Source organism: Erinaceus europaeus, chromosome 1 (assembly GCF_950295315.1).
Source record: "Erinaceus europaeus chromosome 1, mEriEur2.1, whole genome shotgun sequence".
In the NCBI taxonomy this organism is placed as follows: domain Eukaryota; kingdom Metazoa; phylum Chordata; class Mammalia; order Eulipotyphla; family Erinaceidae; genus Erinaceus; species Erinaceus europaeus.
In genome coordinates, this window is record NC_080162.1 from 131,398,746 (window position 1) to 131,414,901 (window position 16,156).

A 16,156-nucleotide genomic window follows, 5' to 3' on the forward strand; every position below is an offset into this window, starting at 1 on the left:
GGTGCCACATATCTCCCCAATTTCCTCATCCTTATTTTACTCTCCTTGTTCTTGCCATTTCAAGCTGCTTAAATTTCTCCAGATATGTGGTTTCACAAAACAAACTTTTGTTGGTCAAACTGTTTCTTTTATCTGAAATGTCATGGATTACCACACCTCATATATCTGCAACCACATTAGTTACTATAAATCTTCCCAATCTTAGTTCTTGCTTCTGTCTATAGCTTTTTTAGTCTGCTAGCTTGCTTTTCCACTCCTGAATTGAATTATTTTATTTTTATTTTTCTGCTCTTTATTTTTTCTCCTCCAGGGTCATCACTGGTGCTTGGTACCAACACCAAGAATCCACTGGTCCTGGAGGCCATTTCTCATTTTATTAGAAAGGACAGAGAGAAATTGAGAGGGAAGGGGGAGAGAAAGAGGGAGGGAGGGCGAAAGAAAGATAGACACCTGTAGACCTGTGTCACTACTTGTGAAGTGATGCCCTGCAGGTGGGGAACTGAGAGCTGAAGGCTTGCGTGGGTCCTTGTGTTTCATACTATGTGCGCTTAACCCAGTGAGATACCACACAGCCCCCCCCCCCGTAATATGTTAAATCTTACCTCTCTATCACCTTATCTCCAGTCTTGCATTCCAATATGTTCTCTGGAAAGAGAAATAGAGTAGATTTACATGTTCCAAAGAAAGTTTCACAATTAGTAGTTGAGAGGGAAATAGTATACACATAATACGAGTTCATGGGTTCCATGCCTGTTTTTGTCTTTGATTTTTTTCAGGTACTTGTAAGGAGATACCAGAAACTAGGTAGTTTTTAAACAACAGAAATTTATCCTTCACAGTTTCTCAGACTGGAAGTCTTAGATCAAGGTGGCAGCTCTGTAAAATTGCAGGGAGAGCTCTCTTCCTCATTGCACATCCGCAGGTACCAGAGAGGAGTTAAAGGTTTTCTGTGGGGCCTCTTTCATAAAAGCACTAATTCCATGGATGGGGTCTAATTACCCCATGACCTAATTATTATCCAAGGACCTCATCTCTCAATAGCATCATTTTTGAATTTTGAGAGAACACAGTCAGACTGTGACATCCTTTAAGACTGGAAGGTTGGCTTATGAATAGGCAGTAACTGAGTTCCTCTGTTATCCTTTAAATTTAAGTAGTGGCTACTGATATGACAGAATTTAGGCAGTTTGTTCAAACGGTTATATAACCATTAAAAAATTACAAATTGTGGTCCAGAAAGTGGCACAGTGGATAAAGTGCTGAACTCTTAGGCATGATATACTAAGGTTAGGCCCCAGCAGCACATGTACCAGAGTGATGTCTGGTTCTTTTACTCTCTCCTCCTATCTTTCTCATTAATAAATATTTTTTAAATCTTAAAAATATAAGTAATTTTAATCCAAATTAATGTCAAATGATGCCATAATTAAAACCAGAGAAAAATACACCCTGTGTTTTTTCACCTTAGATAGGTGAAATATGATTGAGACAGTTTTCAATTTACTTCATTTCAGAAAAGTATATGACTTAATTACTGACTGGAGATATTTTTCTACATCAACCCTATAGAAATGGCTCACTTTGATTTTGAGAACCGTGTCTCAGTTTTTAACATTCTGAATTTTAGCCTACTTTTTTAATTAAATGCTTATACCAATCAGGGATTTTTTTAAAGAATCACCTTTTTATTGTGACTATTAGCCATCTCACACAATTATTATTGAAAATATGTCCTTTACTGATTTGCCTGAGAAGTTATAGATTTCCTTCCCTAAATCTCTGTAAATGTTGACTACAATCTCATTAGTCTGAGATGCTTGAAGGTGAGACCAAGTTTAACTCCAAGGTCTTTTCCACTTCATGAGTCTATATTGCTCAACCTTTGTAAGTCTGTTGCTAAGGTAATGAGATTCCCAGGAGGCTCCTTAACATTAAGAATCAGCAAAACTGCAAGTTTTACCGATCACTTTCTTTTAACCTATATAGATTCTCTGTGAAGTATTTGAATTACAGTGTCAACTGTTGTCAAGTCAAAGATTGATCTGTGAGAATTTCTATGTCACTTCAAGGCCAGATGTTGGTCTTGGGCTAAAAATTCAGCTGAGTTCAAAATTTGAGTGTACTACATTTGCTATCAAAATTATTTGTTCAGTGGGAAAAAGGGGTGGGGGGGAGGTTGAACAAGGAGTCTGGTTCCAAAAACTGTAGTCACTACCATTTAAATCAATGCTTGTTATTTTGTTCACAGCTTTTTTTTTTTTTTTAGAAGTCTTGCTTTTCAGCCTGCTCTTCTATTCACTTTGACCTTTGTACCTCATTTATTTCAGTACCTCTTTTCCAACTTATGATTCTTTGCTCCCCCAGCAGGGAAGAAAAGAAAAAGAACCAGGTGTTACTCCAAGAGTGCCCAGCTCCAACTCACTCGATTCCTTCCAAATTAAACTGCCAATGATGTACAAATATCTGACTTCCAGCAGTGTGAAATTTTGTTAAAGAAATCTCAGTCTCATTTTATAATCTGAGACAAAATGTAAGATAATAAAATCAACTATCAGTGGGATGCTGATAACTCATATTCAGCTGCATTGTGATTTAGATGGTAAATTGTAGTGTATCAGTTAGGGGCACTGCAGGAAACAGAAGGCACTTTCACACTGCATATGTGTAAACAGAGCTTGAGGAAACTAACAAGTGGTTATACAGTATCCTGAGGAGTGACAGTAGGGAGCCATGATCACCTTCAGGAATAATGACAGAGTGAACTCAGAAGACAGCTGCTTGGAAAAGACAACCTGCTTTAAGGTTGGTTTTCATTAGAGGGAAACAACTGTCCCATGCTGATCAGGCAGAGAAGGCATTGAGGAAGGAGATTATCTTACAGGATCCCCCAGAACCCCACAGTCTCCTGTCTGGTGTGTGTCAGCTGTTGTGTGGCTACCTGTTGCACACCAAAAAAAAAAAAAATCAGAAGTGCAGGTGCCTGGCAGCTAAGGTATGTGGGTTCACCTTTAGTCCACTCTAAGGGCAGTAGGTAGAAGGGGGAAAAAGGACTGAAAAAGAGGTAGAATGGCTCTTGGGGGTAAGCAGAAGATACCTAAACTCAAGTCCTATAAGTAGAACTCACCTGTAAAATTTAAATAATTCCAAAGCTATAGCTAAAATGTACCACCCTGTGATTATCTGCATACATACTTCTCTACAATTATGGTAATGTGTGATTGTTTAGTCTTTATTGAAAGAAGCTAGGCCTACTGTCTTTATGTATTGCACAGCTCAACTATTGCTTGAGTATTGGGCTCTGGGAGAGGGAATCTGCTTAAGAATTCATTTTCTCCCAGGTTCAGTCCCCAGCACTACTGTAAGTCAGTGCTGAACAGCGCAAAGGTAAAAATGAAGCAAACAACAACAACGACAACCTCCCTTTCTGGAAGCACATCATTAGGCTCAATTCCCAGTTTTTCCACTAATCGTTTGTGTGATCTTTAGACAAGCGCTTACATTGTTTCCTGACAATTAATTGGCGTATAGATGTTCATTACAGGGGCTGAGCAGTTGTGCACCAAACAATAGTAATGACCCTAGAGGCAACAATAATAAATAAAGTAAATATGATAAAACTAGTTAATACCACAGGCATCAATGAAATGTAAAGGCGAATAAAAACTAAAATAAAGAGACAGATGGGTAAATAATTAATTATAGTACATTATGGGCCAATACATGTATGCCTCAGCTATAGAAATCCAAAGGAAGGAGTGCACATTTAGGATAATCTTTATGAGCCAAGTATAGTCTGACTTTAAGAACACATCAGATCCCCATATTATATGTAGTAGATGGTGCATTTTTGGCATAGAGGAGGTGGTATGTCTAAGGACATATAGGTATAAAAGTGGAAAGCAACAAGATAGGCAAAATAGCTTGCCTACATCGTGCATCTGTCTTGCCACATGCTGGCCCACGCACCCCTGTCCCACTCCTGGAGAGATATCTGGGGAAAACAAAGTCACCTTTCCAAAAAGACTTATTCTTACTTGTGTTTGTAGTGGCTCTGTCTGTAATAGCCCAAACTTAGAAGTGACCTAAAGTGACCATGAGTCATGAGTGGCTAAGAAAGTTTTAGAACCTATATACAGTGGGATATCATGTAGCCATTGACACAATTAGGTCATCTCTTTTACAATAAATTGGTTAGAACTTGAAGGCATCATGTTGAAGTGAGATAAACCAGAAAGAGAAGGACCAATACTGAATGATCACTCATAGGTGGAATTTAATTCAAAAGCATAAAGTGAAATTTGGACTGTATGTGATACTATTATTACACCAAAGCAAAGGACTCTGGGGAAAGATAGAAAGGGTTCAGATAAAGGCACAGTGGAGTCCTAGTATATGATGGGGTAAGGGCCCCTAGGATGAGGGAGATGGTGTCTCCTAGATACTGTCAAGGTTGTGTCTGTATGTCAAAAACTGTAATATAAACCTTTAACCTTCCAATAAAACAAATAAGCAAACCCCCCAAATTGGAAATAACTAGTGGTCTTCCACTACCATTTCTATTCATTTATCTGAAAGATGTAAAAATATTTGTTTGAAAGAATCTATGTACCTCTATGTCCATAGCTACACTCACTGCTCACAGTAACCAAAATGTAAGGCAAGTTCAAATGTCCTTCAGTAATTGACTGGATAAAGATACTGTGATGAGATATATATTCTGTGGAATACTGTTCACAATTTAAAAACTTGGCTTATTTTTCTGTGCAAGATGGTAGAACCAGAGGTGATTATGCTAAATGAAATAGGAACTGAAAACAACTACTGGATGGTTTAACTCTTTTGTATATTATAAATAACAAAAACAAATCTGCCAATAATAATAAAAATAAATTTTAGTCTATGAAAACTGTTGATTATCAGGAGGAATGGATGGGGTACTTAAGGTTGGATGAGTAGAGAGGGCTCTTTAGTATAATGACCACAAAATTTACGTAATTTTGTGTTTGTGAAGTTGTACATAGATTTTTTTCAATAATGTAAACCAATGTTAAGCTAATAAAAACAAAAATTTTAAAAATAATTCTGTGAGTAAACTGGAAAACACTAAGATTTGAGCTTAAGGAGATAGTAAAAGAAAAACAAATTGGGCCAGGAAGTGGTGTATCTGGTTGAACACACATATTACAATATACAAGGACCCAGGTTTGAATCCCCAGTCCACACCTGCAGGGGGAAAGAAAGCCTCGAGAGTGATAAAGCAGTGTTGCAGGTGTCTCTCTCCCTTTCTTCCTCACTATCACCTCCTTCCCTCTTGGTATCTGTCATTCCCTATCCAATAAATAAATAAAGAGAAAAAAAAAAGAAGAAGAAATCAAAAGAGAGATAAAGGGGCCAAGTGGTGGCACAACTGCTTAAGTGCAGACATTACATACAGTACACAAGGACCTGGGTTCAAGCCCCTGGTCCCCACCTGCAGGGGTGAGGGGCGCTTCACAAATGTTGAATTAGGGCTGCAGGTGTCCCTTTGTCTCTTTTCCTCTCTACCTCTTCCTCTTTTCTCAAATTCTTTCTTTATCCAATAATAAATAAATAAGGGATAAAAATAGAATACAAAAAAAGATTAAAATAGTACAAGGTTATTCAAAAATATCCAAAATATTATCATCATTTTTATAAAAGAACAAATTAGAGAGTAATATTCCCCACCTACAGAGAAGTCGCTTCACAGGCAGTGGAGTAGGTCTGCAGGTGTCTTTCTTTCCTCCTCTCTGTCTTCCCCGTCTCTCTCCATTTTTCTCTGTCCTATCTAACAATGACAACATCAACAACAACAATAATAACTACAACAACAATGAAAAACAACAAGGGCAACAAAAGGGAAAATAAATATGAAAAAGGAATAATATTGACTACATATAATGATAAAAAGTGTAACACATATATGAAACAATAGTACAAAGTTTATATGGAGTGGGCTTATGTAGTCACCAAAGACTATATGATCTCATATTACATGCTATTATGATGTTGAATGCTGTTTATATCTACGTATAAATGTAAAAGTATCGGAAAATAACTTGAAAGACACACACCAAATTGTTGATGGTATATCATAGAAGAATAGTGACAGATCCTACAAGGGAAGGCATTCACTCACTTGCTATTGGGGCTCTGGTGAAGAAATATGTTTCTTTATTTCCTGGTTTCTTTATGAGGACTTATGTGTCATGTAGAGATTTTTTAAATAAATGGAAATTATTCAGAATTTGTAGAAAGTGCCCTCATTTGAATGTGTATGATTCTACATGTGTATGTGCTACTAACAGAACTAATTAATCTTGTCAAAATTTTATTGAACACAATCATACTAGATTTGATGAATGTAATTTACACATCTATAAAATGAAGAAATTTGGGGGCAGGGCATTGGCTTCCTATGTTGAGGACACATGGGTTTAAGGGCCTGGGTTCAAGCAACTGGTCCCCACCTACAGGGGAAGTTTCATGAGAAGTGGTCAGTGTCACAGATGTATCTCTATCTACTCACCTCTCTATTTCTTTGTCTCTATCAAAATTAAAAGTAAGAAACAGGGTCGGCGTATAGGTTAAGTGTACTAGGACCCACTCAAGGATCCTAGTTCGAGCCTCCTCTCCCCACCTGAAGGGGGTGTAGCTTCACTAATGGTGAAGAAGGTCTGCAGGTATCTTTCTCTGTCCTTCTCTATCTTCCCCTCTTCTCTCAATTTCTCTCTGGCCACCAGGAGCAGTGAATTCATAGTGCAGGTACTAGACCCAGTGATGACCCTGGGGGCAAAAAAAAAAAAAAAAAACAAATAGAAGAAGAAGAAGGTGCATCAATCATCCCCTAAAGATAATAAAGCTCATCAAAACATGTCCACAAAGTAGCAAAAGAAAAAAATTGAGTGCATCCGTCTTCTGCTCTGAAATATCTGTGAATACAAGGATTATGTATTTACTGACCTGACTCTATGACTGCCATGCGTCAGCATCCTTAGAAGGTGATGTGACATCATCATTATAATTATTTTGCAGAAATTGAAAAGGAAAGTTGTGGTGATCCAGGTACACCTTTATACGGAATTAGAGAAGGCGATGGATTTTCAAATCGTGATGTTTTAAGGTTTGAATGCCAGTTTGGGTTTGAATTAATTGGAGAGAAATCTATTGTTTGTCAAGAGAATAACCAATGGTCTGCAAACATACCCATCTGTATCTGTGAGTACCAAATGCTTTGCTTCCATATAGCATATGTTACCCTGTCCTTGCATATAATTGCTTTTGTAATTAATTGCCAAGAGCTGGAACCATGTAATTATTTTTGAACGAGGAGCACTTTGTGATACTATCTTTAAAACTGTGCTTTTGCCAAATTACAAATTTCTCTGTGTTTAAATAAAGTTAACATAGTTCATTTGGTAATTGCAAAAGTATATGTTACATATGTTCTCATAATACTTTAGTGGTGGCATTTTATACTTCATAGATAGCATATTTCTTATGGAAATTATACATTTGAGCTAATTCTAATAGATTCATTTATTTTAAGATTCATTTATTTTAACAAGATAGTATATGCGTATTTGCAATCAAAAGCACTTAAAATATTTAAAGACGATATTCTATGTATAATGCATTAACTTATTTTTGCTTGTAGATGCTCACAGTAATACATATTTAAGTACCATTTATTTATATTGCACAGAATTAAGTTTATCAATGTTTATGATGCATAATACACTTGGCTAAAAGGGATGTATTTCTCCAAATATGTTCAGACATCCCACTATAACTGCAGCAGAATATAAATTATATTGGCGATTACTATACTTTTATGTTCAGTTTCATACTATTTCATTGACAAATGCAAGGTGTGAGAACAATATTGAAACTTGCGTTTTAGTTTTAAATGTTCACAAATTATATGAGTCAATAATTGTGAAAGTCAACATTTCTGATTTTTAACATAATACTTTTAAACTGCCCTCAAGTTGTAATGATAATGTTTTTACTTGTGAGATAACTTGCACAAATTTTACATCAATATTTTAACTTGTACAAATTTTACATCAATATTTTACTGGTATTTTAAAAGCAGCCATCTTAAGCCCTGCATTTTATGTGATCTATGCTCTGTATAATGCACATTTTCATTTGCTTCAGATGTTTGATGTATTCTTTTTCTTTATTTGTAAAACATTCTTTTTAATAGTTTTTTTTTTATTTAAGAAAGGATTAATTAACAAAACCATAGGGTAGGAGGGGTACAACTCCACACAGTTCCCACCACCCAATCTCCATATCCCACCCCCTCCCCTGATAGCTTTCCCATTCTCCATCCCTCTGGGAGCATGGACCCAGGATCATTGTGGGTGTATTCTTAACGAACTATATCTCCCAGGGATTCCCACCCAGGAATTCTGGGTGTTAAAATTTTGGTTTTTTTTTTTTTTTAAGATTTATTTATTGTACATGAAAAAAAAGAGAAATTCACATGAGACAGAGGAGACACATGTCAGAGTACTTCCTTTATACATATGGCAATAGTTGAATCAATAACCTTGGGCGGGCATTTGCAAAACTTAACCTTATTGAATCATTCTATGACCATGAAAATGTTTGATTGTGGGATGGGGGTGGCAGGCAGCAGCACAACTAGTAAGCTACAAAAATTATTGTATGTAGGGACCAAGGTTGATTCCCCCCACCAGGGAATGTATTCAGGGACCAAGGTTGAGTCCCCCCCTACCTTCAGAGAGGGAGCTTCAGAAGTGGTTAAGAACTGCTGCAGGTGTCTCCCTTACTCTCTCCTTCTCTTTCACCCTACTTCTATCTCTATCATAATAAAGATAAAAATGTTTTAATTTAGCACTTTTTAAAGTATTTAACATTCTTTAAAGAATCGTGAAAACCAGGACAGCATTAACTATCTATGTATGCACACGTAATGAAAATCATAAGAAACTGAAGTGCATTAACTTTTACAGAGAGATAGAGCTCCAGATTCATTTATCCCATAGATGTGAAATATATCTTTTAAAATATTTTAAAACATATTTCAAATGTTTGGAGTGTATAGTAAAGTCTAACCAAACACATATCAGTCTGCACTATGGCCATGATTACCAGTTTGCAAGTCCTGAATTTAAGTTCTTGTTATTACATACAGAAATAAAATCAAGTTTAATTTGCAAGACACATATATAAAAGGTAGGATGATAAGAATTAAATACATATGTATATATGTATATAATTTAAATCTATGTCATGGTTTCTTTTTAATATATTTTTATTTATTATTGGATAGAGACAGAGAAAAATTGAGAGGGGAGAGGGAGATAGGGTGGGAGAGAGACAGAGAGATGCCTGCTGACCTGGTTCACCAGTCATGAAGCTTTCCTCCTGCAGGTAGGGTCCAGGGGCTTGAACCTTCATCCCTGTGCATTGTAATGTGAGGCTTAACCATGTGTGCCAATGCCTGGCCCCTGGCCCTGCTTCTACTGATAAACAGACTGTTTAATTTTAAAATAATAACTTAGTTAAAAGTAATGTAAAAGCCAGACCTTCCACCTTCTACAACCCACAATGACCCTGGGTCCATACTCCCAGAGGGATAGAGAATGGGAAAGCTATCAGGGGAGGGGGTGGGATATGGAGATTGGGTGGTGGGAATTATGTGGAGTTGTACCCTTCCTACCCTATGGTTTTGCTAATTTATCCTTTCTTAAAAAAAAAAAAAGTAATGTAAAAAATTCAAGAGGGGGCTGGGTGGTGGTGGTTGAGTGCACAGGTTACCATGCTTAAAGAAAGGGGTCAAGTGACTGCTCCCCACCTGCTGCACAAGGGGGGGGTGTGCTCACAAGCTGTGAAGCAAGTCTGTAGGTATCTCTCTGTCTCCTTTCCGCTCTATCTCCACCCCATCTCTATCTCTGTCCTATCTAGTAATGTAGAGAAAGGGGGTGGGGGATGACCACCAGAAGCGGTGGATTTGCAGTGCTACTATTGAGCCCCAGCAATAATTCTGGTGGCAATAATATATATATTCAAGAGATGTTTTGAATACTTAAATTATACTAATAATATTGATAAGAAAATAAAATCCATTGATAAATGCTACAATATGATCTGAGCTCATGAGTAGACAATTCTAAGAAAGGCTAGAGAAGATATCTAGCTCACCAGGTAGAAGCCTTGCCTTTGCATGCATAACCCATGACCCAGGTTTGAACCCCAGCTTTGCCCTGGTGGTACTATGACACTGGAGGGATGTCTGGTATTGTGGTGCTAACATCCCCTCTGTTTCCTTCTCTATCTGAATAAAAGAAGGAGGTTGCAAGGAGAAAGAAAGTAAAAGTGTCTAATAAATGTGTGAGAAAGCTTCAGCTTTACTAGTAGACTAAGTGGTGATGTTTATTATGTTAGTTAACTCATCTCCTAATCTGAGTTATAAACTGTCAACATATCCTAGTCAGATAGGAATAAAGGTCACCTAGTCACTGCCTTTGTCCTATGTTGTCACTGTGTTACATGATCCCAGTTTTGTTAATAGTCACTTACTATTTTTGTCTTTACTAATTCATGAATTCTACATAAAGAGAGTAACATTTTTCTGGTGTCATAAGTAATTTATACTGTTTAATTTTCCTTTTAAAGTACTAAAATGCTTGTGTTTATTGTAGTATATGGCAAAATAAAGTGAAATGTTACTTTTGAACACTCACTGTAGGTCATAATCTTCCTATTTTAACAGTTCCTTGCCTTTCTAACTTTACTGCACCAATGGGGACGGTTCTTTCTCCTGATTACCCAGAAGGGTATGGAAACAATTTAAATTGCATCTGGACAATAATCTCGGACCCAGGGAGTCGAATACACCTTTCTTTTAATGACTTTGATTTGGAATCACAATTTGACTTTCTTGCTGTAAAAGATGGCGACTCTCCAGACTCCCCAATTCTTGGAACTTTTACAGGGGCGGAGGTGCCTTCCCATCTTACTAGCAATAGTCATATACTGCGGTTGGAATTTCAAGCTGACCACTCAATGTCAGGACGTGGCTTTAATATCACTTACAACAGTAAGTCTATCTACACAGCTTTTTATGTTTCTACAAAGTATAGTTAGGTGATGTATGTAAGTAACAGTACTGAATGCATGTTACCTGGTAAATACGTAATAAACATGAGCTAAAATGTACTTAGCAGCTTTCGAACTATAGATATTGCCATGTCATCTTACATTATGTGTTTATTATATGATTCCGTATTTTCTTTGTTTTTTTTAATTTTTATTTATTTTTTAAAGTTCTATTATCTTTATGCATTGGATAGAGACAGCTAGAAATTGAGAGGGGAGGCTAGAGATGGAGAGAGACAGAGAGACACCTGAAACACAGCTTCATCACTCTCAAACACTCTTCATCACTGCTTTCCCCTTGCAGGTGTGGACTGGAACCTGAGTCCTTATACATTGTAACATGTGCACTCAACCAGGTGTGCCACAACCTGGCCCCTTTTCTTAATTTTTATTGCCACTAGAGTTATCTCTGAGGCTTTACCTGCAGGATGAATTCATCACTCCATGTGGCTTTTTTTTTTTCTCCAATAGAGACAGAAATTGAGAAAAATTAGAGAGGGGGAAGGAGAGACATCTGTAGCAGTTCCTTTAACTTAAGAGTTTTCCCATATGCAGGTGGGAAAGGGGACTTGGACCGAGGTCCTTTTGCACATAGTAATATGTGTGCTCTACCAGGTGTTTTTAGCTACTATACTTATACATTCTCTGTAAATGTTAAATGTTTTTCTCTGAGAAAAATTATATAAATATAGTAAAAAGGATGAATCACCTGAGGGAGGGAATTCTAAGTTAATATACTGACACACTAATACACACTAAGCAGAATGCTTTCCCTGGAACCATAAAAATGACAGTGATTTTTATCATGTTTCAATGAAATTACTACACTCAAATAGTGTAGTGACCAATTTGACAAGTTAATATTTATCATAGGATATAATATAGTTTTTCATGCCTGCCTATTCAGCATTAAGTTTTGGAAATCAGTAACCAACACAGTTTTATAGTTTCAAAATGCCGTTAAGTGGTGAATGCTATCCCTAAGAAGTTTTCTTTTTTTCTTTCTTTTTTTTTTTTTTACTATTTTTTTATTTTATTTTATATTTATTTATTTATTCCCTTTTGTTGCCCTTGTTGTTTTATTGTTGTAGTTATTGATGTCATCATTGTTGGATAGGACAGAGAGAAATGGAGAGAGGAGGGGAAGACAGAGAGAGGGGAGAGAAAGACAGACACCTGCAGACCTGCTTCACCGCCTGTGAAGCGACCCCCCTGCAGGTGGGGAGCCGGGGCTCGAACCAGGATCCTTATGCTAGTCCTTGTGCTTTGTGCCACCTGCACTTAACCCGCTGACCTACAGCCCGACTCCCCCTTAGAAGTTTTCAAGATGGAAATGCACAGCATTAAATTTAAAGTAGCCGTGACATGTCATAGCGATTTATGACTTGCTGTATAAAATGTCTGTTTTATCTGAAAATCCTTTTCAAAATGTTAATATATATATATATAAATATATATATATATTCATCAATGTATAAAGATAGATATGTATATATACTTAGAGATTTTCAGTTTTTATTTTGCCTTAAATACACAATATTTTTAGTATGAGTATTATGAAACCTGCTAAGTATTTTGAAAATATGCTTCCTTGACTTTTTAATAAGTATATCTATCATACATTTTGCTACTTATCATATTACTGTTATTTTTCCCACCGTATTTAAGGCTTTATTGAATTTTTAAGGGTAGTTGAAAGTTAAGATTTAAAAAAGAAAACTATCATTAGAAATAAATCTACCTAAAATCTACCTAAAAAGATAATTTATATATTTTAGAATGTCCCATAATAGTTAGCTTAAATTTTAGACTATGTTATGTGGTTAAATAATTTGTGAGCAATATCAAAATAATTATCAGTGAGAAATGTTCAAATAATTGTATAGGAATATGATCATGATAAATTATAAAATCCTCATGGAATCTTTTATGTATTTAAACTGCTCCAGTATCTTTTTATGCATTGTCATGTCAAATATTATTTCATATATGCTATACTAAATATAATAATTGGGAGCCGGGTGGTGGCACACCTGGTTGAACGCACATGTTACAGTGCGCAAGGACACAGGTCTGAGCCCCTGGTTCCCACCTGCAGGGAGAAAGCTTCATAAGTGGTGAAGCAGTGCTGCAGGTGTCTCCGTGTCTATCTCCCTCTCTATCACCCCCTTCCCTCTCAATTTCTGACTGGGTCTATGCAGTGAGTAAATAAAGAGAATTTTTTTTAAACTAAATATAATAATTGTAATGCCTATTTGCTTATCCAGAGGAGTATTGAGAAATGGAAATCTTACATAATTCATGAAAAAGTTAAGAAAAGTGCATTGTATTAAAACTTTTGCTACTTGCTAAGATTGGACTGAATATAGACGACACAAGATAAAAAATTACAGTTGTGCTAAACTCAATGACTCATATTCTAATGAGAGATATGAAACAGTCCAAAATACAGTACGTTATTGAGAAAAAACTGAAAGCCACATTAGGGAATGCATTTCTACCCTATCTCTAAGACCTCAGGCAAACTAATATCATTCTTCAGAACAGATGGCAATTTTATACTTCTTTAATCAGTCTATTTTAAATATTAAATGTGATCATCAGCAACTCTAAAACTTCTATTATTTGCTGGGGCATCATGGCACCAGATCTACTTCTTCAGATAGAAAGAGACAGACAGACACAAAGAGAAAGAGCTGGAGACACCAAAATACAGAAGCTTTCTCCAGTGTCATAGTGTCCACGTGTGTTGTACAAGAAGTCTCAGTCAGACATGAATGGCAAAACTCGGTCACCTTCCTACGTGAGCTATGTCACCCAGTCCTAAACACATTGCATTTTAATTCTCACAGTGAGACTTTTCTCTTTCAAGTAGTCAATCACACATGCACAAAGTTAGCAACTAAATATAGTCAAGCTATGTTTTAGTAGTATCATTTGAAACTCTAACAAGCTAATAATGAATTTTTTTTTTTGCCTATCTTAACCCTAGTGATATACAGATATTAGCAGAAACTATTTGTTTTTTTACTTTAAAGAGCAATTCATATTTTGAAACAATATTCACATCAATTTACAAAGAACTCACACTTCTTGTTTGTGCTTGCTTACTGTTGTCAAGCATTTGGACATAATGAATGCCCGGATCCCGGTATCCCGATCAATGCCCGGCGATTTGGGGACAACTTTCAACTAGGAAGTTCAATTTCAGTTATTTGTGAAGAAGGATTTATTAAAACCCAGGGAACAGAAACAATTACTTGCATTCTTATGGATGGAAAAGTAATGTGGAGTGGACCTATTCCAAGATGTGGAGGTAAGCACAGCAATCAGTGAAGAGTACAATTCCATCATCAGTTTGCTCTAGAAACATGATAGAAAATGCATTGTTCTAGCAGGCCTACAGTGAATTTTCTGTTAAAATATTGTGCACTGAACATCTAGAGCAAAAATTTATACTTTTTTTTTTTCATGTAAGCCTTACAAAATTTCCCTTTAGAATGAGCTCTTACTAAAAAGGCTCTATAAGAAGTTATTAGTTAGGTATGCACATTTTCCTCAGTTTATGTCATTATTATAGTTTACTATACTGAATTATTTTAATTCATGTTTTGTAGTGTGAAATATCAGGACAATGTGTCTGTGTGTGTGTGGCAGTGCTATATGTTTATAATTTTTGGAAGCATATAGCAATCTGCTCATATGCAGTATCTATATTATTTTGATTAGAAAATGAATCACCATACATAAAAATAAAATATGCCAAATATGTGGTGTATACACTTATGATAAACAGGAATGAATGAAGGTGCAGAATGACTGTAGCATTCCCACAATTTGAGATAACATTTGAATTTTATTTTCACTCTAATACCTAAAGTATTGTTTCTCTTACTTTTTGGACCATATAGAAGAAATTTTACTGGGAAGTAGATGAACTAGAATCATGTCCTACCAAATAATAAATGTATCACTATGAAATGATCAACTGATAATTTGTAATGTTTTTTTCTTTCTGTGTACTTTCCCAATTTTTCTTCTTACTCTGCCAAAATAAGCAATGGGAGTTTTGCTTTCTGAATTTCAAGCTGATTAAGTGAGAATATTTAATACATACTTTACAACAGTACAGAAGACAACTGAATAATACCATTGTTACTTATAATAAAGTTTCATTAAATTGAACATTTCCATATTATGTTTTCCTTTTAGCTATTTTAATTAATAGCTCCCTCCTCTCTAATTTCTTTCTCTTTTGTATTACCTGGAAGTTGAGTTTTTCCCAAACCTGAAATCTTATGACTTTAGTAGGAGTAACTCTGGCAATGATTATGCCTGCTATTATGTTTAAAAAGACATAGTGGAGATACACAATTAAGAACTGACATCAAAAGAAAAACTTGAAAATTAATACTCAGTTATTCCTATTTTATTTTCCCCCTTGATTATATCCATTATTTGTCTGGAGATTTATTTTATTTATTTTATGAAAGAAAGGGAGAACTCTGGCATAGGTGATATAGTAGAAATAGAAATTGGGCCCTCATACCTATAAGCCTAGAATTCTCCCACTGTGCCACCTACCTGATACATGCATTCATTCTGTTACTCTCAGTTTCTGACTTGGATATCAAGACAAAGTCAGGGAAGATTGCATTAGTAAAAGCAGGAGGGGGGGGGGGAGTAAAATTTTTGTAGGAGGAAGACACAGCACTGGTTCACTATGACTTGAGTGCAGGGTACAATCACAGGGCTTGAAAAATAGCCAAAGAGCTCCAGAACATTACATGTTTAGTAAGCAAAGCTCTCTAAGAGTCCTCATGGATGGACACAGAACCTGCCTCCATATACTTGTTACAGGTTGTTGAATCTTTGTTTGCCTGACTTTCATGTTGTTTTCACAACTGCCTTGTTATAGCAGCAAGATAGTTTACTGGGATAATACCCCTCCTTTGTTATGTACAGCACTCAGATTAAGTCCTAGCAGGTACCACACTGGAAG

General features: G+C 36.1%; 1 protein-coding gene across 1 annotated transcript in view; it reads left to right on the top strand.

Moving 5' to 3' along the window:
- Window positions 1-16,156, top strand: part of CSMD3 (CUB and Sushi multiple domains 3) — a 1,712,448-nt gene that overhangs the window by 879,926 nt on the left and 816,366 nt on the right. Inside the window, exons 14-16 of the mRNA XM_060195764.1 lie at window positions 7,054-7,236; window positions 10,769-11,095; window positions 14,276-14,470. Of these exons, the coding sequence (XP_060051747.1) occupies window positions 7,054-7,236; window positions 10,769-11,095; window positions 14,276-14,470 (705 nt within the window). The remainder of the gene's footprint in view (window positions 1-7,053; window positions 7,237-10,768; window positions 11,096-14,275; window positions 14,471-16,156) is intronic.